This window comes from Myotis brandtii, unplaced genomic scaffold (assembly GCF_000412655.1).
Source record: "Myotis brandtii unplaced genomic scaffold, ASM41265v1 scaffold613, whole genome shotgun sequence".
NCBI lineage: Eukaryota > Metazoa > Chordata > Mammalia > Chiroptera > Vespertilionidae > Myotis > Myotis brandtii.
Genome location: NW_005370332.1, coordinates 1,081,827 through 1,096,917, shown reverse-complemented (window position 1 = coordinate 1,096,917; position 15,091 = coordinate 1,081,827). Strand labels below are relative to the sequence as shown.

General features: G+C 37.7%; 1 protein-coding gene across 1 annotated transcript in view; it reads right to left on the bottom strand.

The window, feature by feature from the left end:
* Positions 1 to 237: 237 nt before the first annotated feature.
* HTR2C (5-hydroxytryptamine (serotonin) receptor 2C, G protein-coupled) overlaps positions 238 to 15,091 on the bottom strand; it is a 301,222-nt gene continuing 286,368 nt past the window's right edge. Inside the window, exon 5 of the mRNA XM_005879909.2 lies at positions 238 to 3,798. Coding sequence (XP_005879971.1) covers positions 2,972 to 3,798 — 827 coding nt within the window. The 3' untranslated portion in view covers positions 238 to 2,971. The remainder of the gene's footprint in view (positions 3,799 to 15,091) is intronic.

The window sequence follows — 15,091 nt, the reverse complement described above, 5'->3', positions numbered from 1 at the left end:
GGTAGTTCAGTTATTCTGCTCATGCATAATCAGTGATGTTGTTTTAATATTGTTTTTGTGGTTTACACATCTTAATTGTCTTTTCCTTCGGTGGTGCAGTCTCTGAGTACATGCAGAATTAATCAGAAGAGCAGCATTTTCTGGCTGTGTCAACTTATTTTAAAAGAAAATGAAGTGAAGTGATATATTTTCCCCTCAAATGATGCAGGTGGAATAAAGACACATGACACATCAGCCAACGTTTAATAAATTTAATAAATTAATGGGAAGTATCACAAACACCTGGAGCGGGGAAATGCAGGAACCAAGAATAAAACAACACTTTGCCACCACTCACAAAAAGTACCATATGATGGAGAAGTTTTACAGGAAATAATAAAGGCAGTCTGTTGCATGTTTCTTAACAGATATACATATATAATAGTTCATCAAAATGATTTGTTTGACAGTAAATTCACCACGTTCACAGTTATCACATGGACTTTTTAAAACACTTATAAAAGTTTGTAGATTTAACCTTGAACTGTAAGATTTATATCCAAATAAGTATATTTGTTTCATACCAAACTGCACAGAACTTACGAATAGCACACAATTTGAGAATAATTGCTGTGTTGGGTACTATTAAGTACTACTATATGATGACATAAGAATTATTAACAAATGTGCTATAAGCTATTATCATTCAACTTATTGCCAGTGCTTTTGAACATTGTGGTTTATATTTTATTTCTGTGTAAAACATGTGCTATGAGCTTGCCCTGATAGTTAAGAAATCAGATGTTTCCAATTTTCTCTAATACTCAAAATACTTCAGATCTGAATGTGTGGTCTTTTTAAGGACTGCTGACGGGTTTTCTTCAGTCCTTTGATATCACCTACTCTGCCCTACATTAATACAAATTGATGGATTCATGCAACATACATGGCATACATGCAGGACACCCTCTGTATGTGCACAACTCATGCGCATTGCATGCTGTTTCTTCAGACATTTAATTTCAGTAAGAAATAGATCATCTCATTCAATTTCATATATTTTTTTAACATGCAGTTCGACAGAGCTAACAGGCAGGTAGGCTTTACTTTCATGTTAGATTTGGGCATGCTCAAGGAATTGACTGACATTTGGCAGTGTTGTGAATCAAGTAGAGACTGTATGAGTTTCCTCAAGTACAGCAGCTCTCCCACTGCCCCTGTGGCAGACTGTTGTATTTTTCTATGCTGTGTGTTGAGGACACAGATCAGGGGTCATAGAAATTCAGATTCTGCCTTCACCAATTTCAGGATACTGAGAGGCACACTTTCAGGTGTGTAAGTAACTGTCAGGTATAAGAAATAGCATCATGAATTCTTCAGAAATTGTTCCACAGTTGTGTGAGATGGACACACATGGAAATACAGTTACTGGACACATTGTATACTCTGCACACAGCATAGATTTAATGGTCTGGCTGTAGCAATGCCTGAAAACCTTTCATGGTTTACAAGCTAGTAAAGGGGTACTGAATTCTTAGAGAGCAGCAGGCCCACGGATGAAACAATGGCCAACACTGATTGTAACACAACACTATATTTTAACAAAGGTTTAGACTTCTGGTACATAACTGCAGTACAAAGAAGAGCTTGCCACTTTCACAAATTAGCTGCAGAGGTTTAAACTTCTGGTACATAATTGCAGTACAATGAAGAGCTTGCCACTTTCACAAATTAGCTGCAGCCTTTTCCTGCACTAGAGTTTGGAAGGATCTGAAAATGAGATAAATTTTGTTTAAAATCCAAATGGAAACTCTGTATTTCTCTTATTCCTAGAGTTCAGTAAAAGCTTCTTTTTAATTACTTTTTTCACATTCTAAGGGCCTCATTCTGTAGTCCTTAATCAAGTAAAGCTCCCAAGGTTTTGATCATCTATGCTTCCAACGCAAGTTTTACTCAAAAACGGACTACAAAATTGGGCCCTATAGACAGAGGTACCATAATTAAAAAAATATTTTAATAAGGCTCAAAATGCTAATTTCACTTTGTGTGTAGCACACGAATTTCCAGGATCCTGAGATCAAAATCCAATTGATGTTGAATTCTGGATTGGGAAATAAACCTGGGACCTCATTTCCCAGTTTAGTTACGTAATTAGGTATTTACTAAGGACCAGAATGAAAACATTGATTTCAATTTGTTTGTCATTATAATCAGAATTTGAACATTGTCCTTAAGAAGTGAAAAGCTATTAGTGGATGTATCTCGTATTATCCTTCCACTTCTGTAGTCCCGGTTAACCAGCTGCTTATGTTAAAATACCACTATGTTTGGGGACAGACATTGCAGTACAATATCAACACAACACTCTGACAATGTCAAATTTTGCCCCATATGTGACAAAAAGGCTACGTTCTACCTTTGCCTCACTAACGATATGACAGAGTATAGGAAGGCAGAACCTATCTTACTGTGTTTATGTGTGTAGATGGATGAGCACAGCACAGCAAGAATTTAAAGTATATATTTACTGTTAACCTGGAAAAAGATTCCACCGAATTTTTAATTTTGGTGTGGCTGAAATACAACCACTGTCATATGCATCATTCTGGTCTCCTGCAAATGCCACCTGAGATGAACATTTCCTTATTCACAAAAGAAGGCAAGAGAAAGAGAGAGAGAGAGAGAGAGAGAGAGAGAGAGGAAGAAAAGGAGGCAGGGAGGAAGGAAGGAAGGGAAAGAAAACAATCAACATTTTATGCATCAAAGAATCAAAATAAGTTATTCTCCATCTATTATAAACAGTAAATATAGAACCCTAAATCTCACTATTGTACACATGATTGCAAAATACAGGATTGCAAAGCTATATATAAAAAACACTTTTTTTTTTCAGACAGCAGTATTTACATTAGTTAGAACCAGCAGGAGATCATAGAAGAATATTTTCCTACATTACCAGCATTACTGTAGGAAAAGACTGTGTTGCGCTTTCTTACACACTACTGATCCTTTCACTAACCACATTGGAGGGATTTTCCGGGAGCTCCAAATTCTCAACTTGCATCTCTATCCCTGGTTCATTGTCATCAGCTTTCTTTATCACGCGTTCGTTGGTAGGCCGGTAAATGTTAACATTGAGCTCCCTCCCAGACAAAGCAGTAGCAGCAACTCGCGGAATTTGCCTGACCGGAGGCTTTTTTTCTGGCTTATAATTGCAGCGCAGATAGTTGGAGAAAGCCCGTCGGTAAACTTTGTTGAAAAGAGTGTACACCAGAGGATTGATTCCTGAACAAACATAGCCGATCCAAACAAACACATTCAGAAGCTTTTCCATGAGCTGTTGATTACAGGACTTCTTACAAAGAACCGACAGAATATTAGTAATAAAAAACGGGCACCACATGACCAGAAACACAAAGAAAACAATGCCAAGGACTTTCGATGCTTTTCGTTCATTGTTAATAGCTTGCATGGTGCCCCTGGGACGTTTTTCTTTCTTCTTTCTTCGGCGAGGTCTCACGTCTTGATTAGGGTTAGCAGCGTTGTCTTCCTCGGTGGCATTCTTCTTGCAGCACTCCAAGAAATCCAGGCTGATCTTGGGCAGTTCCTCGGTGTGGCCGCGCAGTAACATCAGAGCTTGTCTTTGAAGAACGTAAATCGTCAGTAAGTAGGTGATCACCATAATCGTCAATGGTATGAAGAACGCTACGAAGGACCCAATAACAACGAAATTTGGGTCATTCAGCACACAGGTGGTATTGCGGGCGAACACCTTGCTTTCATCCCTCAGTCCAAGCACTGGAATCGGTACTGACACACCTGAGGGGGAAAAAAGAAAAAAAGAAGAAAAAAGGTAGGACATTGTTATAGCACATTGAAGGACTGAACAGATTTGTGCAATGGCATATATTCAATTGCATTTTGCTGAAGAAAATCTAGAGTTGACATTTGTTGAAAGCTATTCACAGCATAAATTGGTAGTCACACAAAAGAGTAGCAGTGTGAGAAAGTGAAAGTTATTTTTTATGTTAGGAATGCTTTCTCCCTAAATTCTTATAGAAGGCATGGAATTATCATTATTGAGATTAACTATTATAGATACTGTTTTTGTAAGACTGGATTGTGTCTGATTGTTTTATTTCCAGTTCCTAAAACTGTCCTGGCTCATAAAAGGTACTCAATAAATATTTCTTGAATGAATGAATGAATACATTTACATCTGTACTCAATGACATTAAAAAATTCAATCATTCTGTTTTAGCATATCATTTTCCAAATGCAATACAAATGATGAGTATATCACCTATAAGAGCAACAATAGCATACCAAGTTTGGTTGGCCTGATTTTGAGATGAGTTCTTAGCTGACAACATACATTTCCATTCCCACCTTTCCTGAGGAAAGGGGTCAACAAGAGGAAAGTTTATGTGTAAGTCCTTTGGAGATATGGCTTGGGAACTCTGGAGTTATTGGAGATGGAGAGGATGGTATGAGCCCCAAATGTGCTGCAGAAACTAGATGTGACCACTATGCAGAAACACTATATAAGCAGAAACTGAAAGGACTCTCTTTTTAGCAAGAGTTTCAGTTAGAGTCTGGGCATAAGCAACATTGTTTCAAGTTTAAGAGACAGAGCGAAATACAGAGTTGGAAAAAATGCAGTCCTCTAATTTCTGTGTAAAATTTTGAGCAGTTTTATTTTTAAGAATACTGAGAGTTAGTACTCTAGGTAAGCATCTCCATTAATAATATGCTCACAGGCAGAAAATATCAATAAGGAGGTGGGAGCAGGACGTGATTATGCGTACAAGCATTAGTAAGAAAGATGAAAATTTTCAGAAATCACTATGGAAAATATTGAAGATGTCCTGCATCAATAAGTTGGAATAACTTTCAAGAAAAGTCAAATCTTAATGTTAATTTATTCTCCTTTATGTCCACAGAAACTTGAAAGCTGGAAAAATTCAGATTGCATTTTCAGGATTCTATCAGATTATTATTAGGAATCCTGGGCTGGTGGACATCAATACCATGAACAGTGAGAAGAGATAGAAGTGCACTCTCAGAGATCATTGCTGGCTTTAGAGGACATGCAGGGAACTGTGACAAATCTGAAACTGAAAGTCCCTACAGTTTGTCTTAATATCCTTCCTCAGGTATAAAGTTACTGGATGATCAAAAGGGAAAAAGTGGTCATTTTTTTTTGAGAGCTTGATCATGATGTTGATTGTTATTTAATCTCTGGGAAGACCAGTCGGCCTGCAGACTCAAGAGAGTGTTTGGAAAGTTATATTTAAGCCTTTTTCCTCAGACACTGAAATTCTAAAGTGACTGGCCTTTTTCTAGAAAAAAGAGAGAGAGAGAGAGAGAGAGAGAGAGAGAGACCAAGTGATGGTGTAAGAAGCAGCAATAGATGTGACAAGACACTTTGGGGTATTTGGTACATCCCTACAGCTCTGAACCTACACATGCCATTCAAGAAAGTAAGAAAGGCTATAAAAACTAGGACATACCCAAACAGAATGCATTTTGAGGTAATACAGTGCAGGATCCTGGTACAGAGACCTCTGAAGCCTGGATTGGAAGAGTGGCAAGTATCAGAAGGTAATTTTCACCAAGTTTGCTGAAATACTTGGACTAATTTCAACAGCTTTTGGAAATACAGAATACAACAGACCACACTGGTTATATTTCTTGAGTTATAAAAAGACAGGCAAGAATGCTGCCATCTTATATCATTAGAACATTTGGTCCAAAAGTCATAAATATAAGGGAATCTCTAGAAAGTACAAGCCCATCAGAAAGAAGCTGGTAGAAAAGGCACTCAGCCCCAGCAGAGGGAGCCACAAGCTGTGAATTGCTGATAGCCCCAAACAGGGTACTCAGTGCCAGTCAGAAACAGCATCTGACACTGTCCTGCACTAGAGATTGGGAGTCATAGCAGATCTACCTAATACATCAACACAAACCCAAACAGGCAGCCAAAACGGGGAGACAAAAAAACAGCAACCCCCAAATGAAAGAACAAGAAAATGCTCCAGAAGAAGAGCAAAATGAAATGGAGATAAGAGATTTATCTGATATAGAGTGCTGAATAATGATGGCAAGGATACTCAACAGTGTGAGAAAAGATATAGTACTTTTGAAAAAAGACCAGTCAGAAATAAAGAATGACATAGCGCTAATAAAGAACACAGTGGAAGGAATACACAGCAGATTATGGGAAGCCAAGGATCAGATAAGTGAATTAAAAGACAGGGTAGAAAAAAATCACTCAATCAGAGAAAATAAAAAAAAATAAAAAACAGGAGGACAGCTTAAGGGAGCAGTGAAACAACATGAAATGTAACAATATTTGCATAATTGGGATGCCAGAAGGAGAAGAAAGTGAGCAAGGGATAGAGAATGTATTTGAAGAAATAATGGCAGAAAACTGCCCTAACCTGGTAAAGGGAAAAGTCACACAAGTTCAGGAGGCTCAGAGAGTCCCAAGCAAGAAGAACACAAACAGGCCCACACCCAGACGTATCGTAATTAAAATGACAAAAATTAATGACAAAGAGAGAATCTTAAAGGCAGCAAGAGTAAAGCACTTTGTTACCTAAAAAGAAACTCCAATAAAGCTGTCAGCTGGTTCCTCATCAGAAACTCTGCAGGCCAGAGGGAATGGCATGAAATATTCAAGGTAATGAAAAGCAAGGATCTGAAACCAAGATGATTATATCCAGCAAGACTATCATTCAAAACAGATGGTGAAATAAAGAGCTTCTCAGACAAAAAAAACCAAAACAAACAAACAAAAAACACTAAAGGAGTTTATCACCACTAAACCAGCACTGCAAGAAATGTTAAAGGGACTGTTGTAATGTGTAGAAGAAATAGTGAGAGAGAGAAACATATGCAGAAAGAAGTAAAATGGCAATAAATAAGTACCTATCAATAATAACATCTATATATATATATATATATAAAAGCTTAGGTGGCCAAATAACCAAACGACCAGTTGACTGATCACTATGACGCTCACTGACCATCAGGGGGCAGACGTTCAACACATGAGCTGCCCCCTTGTGGTCAGTGCGTTCCCACAGCAGGAATGCTACTCAGCTGACTGACGGGCCTCTCATGATCAAGACTGACTGGGCGTGAACCCACCGCAGGCGCCGTGGGGCCAGGATGAGTGGGAGCAGCAGGCAGTGTTGGACTGCCAGTTTCAGCCCAATCCTGGTAGGCCACACCGAGGGCCACTCCTCTAGTCTATATGGGCCAGGATGAGCAGGAGCAGCAGGCAGTGTTGGACTGCCAGTTTCAGCCCAATCCTGGGAGGCCACACCGAGGGCCACTCATCTAGTTAAATATAAATGGATAAAATGCTCTAATCAAAAGACATAGGGTACATGAATGGATACAAAAACATGACCCAGTTGTATGTTGTCTATAAGATACCCACGTCAGAACAAAAGACTCACATAGGATGAGAGTCAAGTGATGGCAAAAAATTTCCAAGCAAATGGAAACGGAAAAAGAGCTGGGGTAGCAATACTCATATCTGACAAAATAGATTTCAAAATGAAGGCCATCACAAGAGACAACAAAGGTCATTTAATAATATTAAAGGGATCGATCCAACAAGAGGATATAACCCTCACCCTGACTGGTTTGGCTCAGTGGATAGAGCATCGGCCTGCTGACTCAAGGGTCCCAGGTTCGATTCCAGTCAAGGGCATGTACCTTGGTTGCGGGCACATCCCCAGTATGGGGTGTGCAGGAGGCAGCTGATTGATGTTTCTGTCTCATCGATGTTTCTAACTTTCTATCCCTCTCCCTTCCTCTCTGTAAAAAATCAATAAAATATATTAAAAAAAGAAAGAGGATATAACCCTAGTAAATATATATGTACCCAATATGGGTGCATCTAAACAAACAAACAAACAAACAAACAAAAAACTTCTAGAGGACTTTAAGGGAAAGATAGACAGAAATACAATTATAGTAGGGTACTTTAATTCCCCGTTGACTTTGTTGGATAGATATTCCAGACAAAAAATTAATGAGGAAAGAGTGACTCTAAATGTCACACTGGATCAGATGAATTTAATTGATATTTATAGAACATTACATCCCAAAGCTGCAGAATATATATTCTTCTCAAGTGCACATGGATCATTCACAAAGATAGACCACATGTTGGGATACAAACCAAGTCTCTATAAGTTCAAGAAGATTGAAATCATGTCAAGCATCTTCTTGGATCACAATGAAATGAAATTAAAAATCAACTACAATAAAAACATTCACAAACATTCAAACACATGGAGGCTAAATAGCATGGTATTAAAAAATGAATGGGCTATCAATGAGATCAAGAAAGAAAGAAAAAATGTCCTGCAAACAAATGAAAATGAACACATAACCCAAAATCTCTGGGACATAGCAAAATCAGTCTGAAGAGTGAAGTTCATAGCATTACAGGACTACCTAAATTAAGAAAAATTTAAAAAAAAAAAAAGAAAGAAAGATTAATAATAACCTATTTAACCCTACAACTTCAAGAATTAGAAAGAAAACAACAAGAAACTGTCAATGAAATCCCTATTAGACCTCAGATCATAAAGTTCTCCAAGACTTAGTGGTCACTGCTAACCTCAATTACTTCCAAACAGGATTCTTGGACTGTTAAGTGGAAACACTCACCACTTTGATATAATTCTAGGGAAGAAGTTCATTTTCTGACAAAAAGGTTATACTTTCTCAGGATCCTGGATCCTGTAACAAGACCAGAAGAGTATAGGGGAATTGCTCCCTTTCCAATCCTCCCCACCCCCCTCTGTCCCCAACCCCCACCCCAAGCAATGTGGGAACTAGAGTCTGGAGGAATCCTGACAGGGGCAGACACACCTACACTCAGGAAACAGTGCTGGAGCAGAGATTCAATCCCCACAGGAAATGCTGCACAATCTTCTAGATATTCCTAGAGACATTTGAGGACTCGGGGGAAGGCCTCATACACCGACTCTAAGATCAGTGGAAGTCAGCCCAGCTCTGAAGTGATGTTAACTTGCTTCTGTTAAAAGATTTATTTTTCCTAAGGAACTCTTGGGCCTAAAAATAGACCTTGTCAAGGGACCACAAAAGAGAGTAGCAGAGTGATTGCAGATGAGCAGAAGTTGTTTTTGGATATGTGAGGCCAATTTTATCCCTGGCATTTATTTGTATAATTTTATGTACATTGAGTAAAGAGCAAATCTAACATTAACTTTTATTGAGTCTACCTTATGTGCCAGGCACTGAACCATGCATATTACTGACATTATAGATGTAAAATGCATTATCTCAATTGGGTTAATATAAATATTTGGTAAAGTAACTTAACCTCTTTACCAAATCTATGCCATCTTTCTTTAGTTTTTGTTTTAAGAAACCATGAATGCAATCAACAAAACAAGAAGAAACTCAAGTTCTGTGAGACTATCTGGAAATTATAAATAATAGTAACCACTAAAGTAGCATTAATAACAATATATATTGCATAAATTATCTTATTCAATACTTTTAAAATTAAAGATATGTGTCAGCAGTTCTCAAAGTGTGGTTCAAGGTTCCTGAGGGTCTCTGAGACTCTTCAAGAATTTGCTAGGTTTTCCTTTTTCACTATTTATTTTTAAAACTTCATTTTCTTTATAAACTTCAACCCAAACAATATATCACAACAGGTTGCATGCAGATACAGGTATGAGAATGCAATTGTCTTTCCTTAAAGCTAAACATTAAAGAGATTTTCAAAACTGTATAACAGTGCCTATTTTCTTTCAGATTTATTTTTGGAAAATATAGTTAGTTTCATAAAATATACCATTTATGTTAACATTAAATGGGCTTATTACTGTTATTTAAAATAAAATGATTTATAAATATTTCTTGGTTTTCCTTTCTAATACAATAAATATCAATAGATATAAACCACATAAACAAAAACTTTTTGGGGTCTTCAATTATTTTGAAAAGTATAAAGCGGTCCTGAAACCAAAGAGTTTGAGAACTGCTATTCTATGTTAATGGATGAAGTTATTTAAGCCCTAGAGAGTTAAGTTCAACAAGTGTATTACGTCTTTCTCAGTTTTAAATTTGTCAACCAGTAGAAATTCAAGTAATGTTATAATGTCAAGTAAATATAAACAACATCAATAATAGCAACAAAAATACTTTATGTGCATTATCTCATTCATTCTCATAAAAATTCTGAAAGGCACATGCTATTTGAAGTTAAATTCAGAGAGTAAGTTTAGCAAGTATAATGGAGCAATCTTTGATACTTTTAAAACCTTTGATTTGGCCAAGGAGGAATAGTGAAAATAAACTATCATAAAAAATAGCAGGTACAAATAACTACAATAATAATATATTTTACTGAGTACTTCCTATTTGTTACACACTAACTCAATTATTTTAGAAATATTATATATTATATTATTCAATCCAGACAAAAAAGTTATAAAGAATTGTTAAGCCGAAACCGGTTCGGCTCAGTGGATAGAGCGTCGGCCTGCGGACTGAAAGGTCCCGGGTTCGATTCCGGTCAAGGGCATGTACCTGGGTTGCAGGCACATCCCCAGTGGGAAGTGTGCAGGAGGCAGCTGATCGATGTTTCTCTCTCATCGATGTTTCTGGCTCTCTATCTCTCTCCCTTCCTCTCTGTAGAAAATCAATAAAATATATTTTTTAAAAAAAAAGAATTGTTAACTAGAATCACTTAATCTTTCTGAACTTAACTTCAATAGATCTATATAATCTTTAGAATTTTAGAAACAATAAAAATAATTATGTTCTGCTGTTTTTAAACCAATAAACAATCAAATATTTTGCATGCATTATCTTATCAAAAACATTGGTAAGCAATTATTTATTAAGGTTATTTAAACTCAGAGAAAAAAAATACCTTCAATAAGCATCTAGAGCAGCGGTTCTCAACCTGTGGGTCGCGACCCCTTTGGGGGTCGAACGACCCTTTCACAGGGGTCGCCTAAGACCATCGGAAAACATATATATAATTACATATTGTTTTTGTGATTAATCACTATGCTTTAATTATGTTCAATTTGTAACAATGAAATCGGGGGTCACCACAACATGAGGAACTGTATTAAAGGGTCACGGCATTAGGAAGGTTGAAAACCACTGATCTAGAGTATTAGCATTTTATTAAATTCAGTATCATAGCTATAGGCAAATTTTTATTATCAATATCATGTGTTACTATGTCTACTATGAGGACTACTGCTACTACTACTATTACTGCTATCATTCACTGAGTGCTTACTAACTCTGGAACTTTATCAGTATTAAATACTTTGCATGCATTATCTCATCACATGCTCATTAAAGGCATAAAATAACTCAGTGAGGTTATTTTACTTCAGATAAGTCAAATTCATAGATGTTCACGTTATTCCTTAAATCCTTAAATTCAAGCAACACAGATCAGTTCTCTTCAAACTCTCAGATAATAATACCATATGCCAATGATTCTTAGATACTCATTTCTTTCAGATTTTAACATCTTCAAAAGTGCAATGCATCTTACAACTGATAGTCTTACAATCACTGTTGGTCAGACAGCAGTGGTTATACAGTTGACATTGTCAGTGCGTGTATGAACCTGGTCTGAATAAACATCTCTTGAGACATCTTCTGGCAAGATGCCCAAATTACCAGCAGCAACATTTGCAAAATGGGTATCAGCAGCACATAATCAACAGGTAAAACAACTCAGTGTGAACAAAAAATTGTAAGAGGCAAAGGGAGGGAATGTTCTGAAGAAGCATACTCAACAGCATCAAATGCCACAGAAGTGTTTCCTGTCTTTGAAAATGATGCGGTTACTGGTGATTATAGAGAGAACAATTACAGTGGGGTAGTGAAGAGAGGATACACACTGCCAAGAGATGAATAATAAATGGTAATATGAAAGAGGAGAGAGAGATGATAGAATAAATTTCCTGGAACTGATTGACCAACATCAAGATGAAAACACCTATTAAGGAAATTATTACTAAATGGCAAGGCTATCTCAGAGGTATTTATTTTCGTAAAGACTTTTTTCAAGGACACCTAGGAGGCCTACACACTGTCAAGCTGACATGAGTGGCTTCTTGCCTCATGGAGAAATAAGTGAATCCCTTAAACATTGAGTGAACAGCAGAAGATGAAGGGACTATTATCAGAGAAGAACATAGAAGATAAACAGAAGCAGCATTACTGCTCAGTTTTTGGGTAATAAAGTATTATTGATAGTTAGGGGGAAAAAGGATTTTGCTTTGGCAAATAAATCAGTATGGTATTAGTACAGTGAAATTTTTAAGGAATTCAGTCAGATTCAGCTTTGAATTTCAAGATGTTTTTTCTTTGTTTGTTTTTTTAGTTTTGGGAATAGTGTAACCTCGTAGAAACTGCATTTCTTTAATATGGTCTTTTCGCCTTTCTTTTCTTTGATTCAAACTGGCCTCATCCAGCACCCTGGCTCACCTGCCTCCTTCTCCCATGCAGGACTACTCCCTTAATCATTAAGCCCTCAGGACAATGAAGTTCTGATCAGCACCAATTAATCTTAGGAACAAAGCCTTAGGCCTGTTAACTGAAGGGACAGAATTTTGGTCAAGCTAAAGATAATATCTAGGCTTCAGCTGTGTTTCAGTTCCAGGCCCAGAAAAGCAGCAAAACCAGACAAAGCAATGCCATGGCTGACATCAGGACTAGATGCACTGATCAACTACCCCCTACCCTAGCACTGATCAATCAGTAGAGACCGTGACCCTGACTAGGATCCATAACTCCCTTAGTCATCATTATTAAGGATATTTTCCTATATAACCCATCCCCTGGAAGCCATCAGGAAGTCAGATCTTTGAGCCTTCGCTCACCTCTCTCTGGATGCGGGCCTCTTCCTGACAATAAACCCCTATTTTCTTTGCTACAAGCTCATATTTGTGTCTTATCGGGCTTTGATGCATACAGGCAAATGGATCCCTTTAGTTTGGCAACAGTAGTAAGAATATAGGCACCCTATATAATAAAAGCCTAATATGCTAAGTGTCTGGTCTACAAGTCAGCTGTTCAACCAAAGTGTAATATGCTAATGATATGCTAAGGACGCTCAACTGCTCGCTATATGTGCAGTGACCACGAGGGGGCAGTCAACTGCTCAACCAGTCACTATGACGTGCACTGACCACCAGGGGGAAGACTCTCTAACTGGTAGGTTAACTTGCTTCTGGGGTCTGCCAGTCAGGACTGAACAAGACAGGCTGGACACGTCCTGGAGCCCTCCTGCAGTCCCTCCCCAGCTGGCCAACCTCTGATGTCCCTTCCGGGCCTTGATAGTGCACCAGTAGGGTCCCTTGGCCTGGTCTGCGCCATCTAGCAGTCCAGGACCTCTGGAGAGATGTCGGAGAGCCGGTTTCATCCTGATCCTGCAGGCCAGGCCAAGGGACCCCACTGGTGCACAAGTTTGTTCACCGGGCCTCTGGTGTATAAATAAAAGATGACAATTGCAAAAAGTGTTAAATGAATTTGAGGGAACTTGAAATAAAAGAGAAAGCTTGTAAGCAGAAAAGCTTGAGAAGACAGTCCATGAGCTAACAAGAGGAATGCCCAGGTTTTGTAAGATATACTTGGAAAAGAATTTGTGGAGAAGGGGGTGGGAGAGGTCCCAGTATTCAACTACAAGATAGCTGAGAGCGTGAGGAAGTGAAATCTGAGGTAGCACTGAAATATGACCACAACTAGTACTGAAAAGTAGCAGAATATGTCACCCCTAAATATGCCTTTTTGGGGTAAAGATTATTTTGAATTAATTATTTTGAGAAATGGCAGACACAGGAGTAACTTTGAAAACAGAGCAGAAGTTACTATTTTGTAAAGGAAATTTGCATTTCTAAAGGAAATCTCCATTGGTAAATGTCTCCCTCTTGGTACCAGGAAGAGAAGGATTACTCTAAATCACAAGATAAAGTTCTCAATGGAGAAGGCACCCACTTAAATCTGCATAACAAACCTTGTTTACTGTGTTTTTTCTAGTAAGCTTCCATAATTGAGGGCCCCATACCCAACATCTTTCTTTGTCTTTAGCTGAAGGTAGTTTTTAAGGTGGTAGCTTGCGCCATCTGGTGGATTTACTGTTTTTCTGGATATCTCCCATGTATACCTAAAGCATACATGTTATTAAAATTCTGTTTGTATTTCTCTTGTTAATCTGTCTTTCATTACAGAGGGTCTAAGCCAAGAACTCAGAAGGGTGAAAGCCAGTAGAGTGGAAGAGTTTAAAGATACAGGAAAGAAAGGTTATAGATGATGGCTGAAGTTTTACCTTTTGGAATATTAATTTTAAGCTGGTCAGGACCTTTGACCCTCCTCCCTTTCCTTGCTAAAAGAGTCAGAGGAAAAGGCAGGCTCCAGGCAAGAAATCTTAACATAGTCACCTTAACCTAATTTGAATTAAGTGTGGATAGGACGGTGTCAAGCAGGGGCCAGGTAATTAGATCACACCTTGTGTCCCATTGAAGCACTAATTTATATTCTACCATGTACATTCTGCTCTTCCTCTCCTGCCAACTGCCTATTTCCTTTGAAATCCCATTACTGCCCTTCTCCTTTGATTTTTCTTGTAAATCTGTCCCTGTTAATTTGATTATTAGCCCAGCTAGAAAAACTTAAAAGATGGGAAGAAAAATATTTTTTGTAGCTTCCCCATGGATATAGATCCCTGAGGAAGCAAAGTCAGAAATAGCTGGGAGAATTACACTAAGACTAAAAAAATGGGTGTTATTAAAAAAATGGCTATTACTTTTTATTAGTGTAAATGATAGTATGAATGGGTGGCAGAAATTATCAGGGCCTATACAAAAAGATGAAAGAGAGACAAACAGAACTGAGAAGCGTTAGGTGGTAAAAAAAAAAAAAAAGCAGGATTATTAACTGGATGAACAAAATGATTTAAATGGGTATTTGTTTATTTCAAGAAGCAATGAGAAACAAGGAGAGTGAATACAGATAGATGAATGTAGATACTGAGCTTTTCTTAAAAATAAAATCAGTCAGTTTGATGAAGAAAATAACA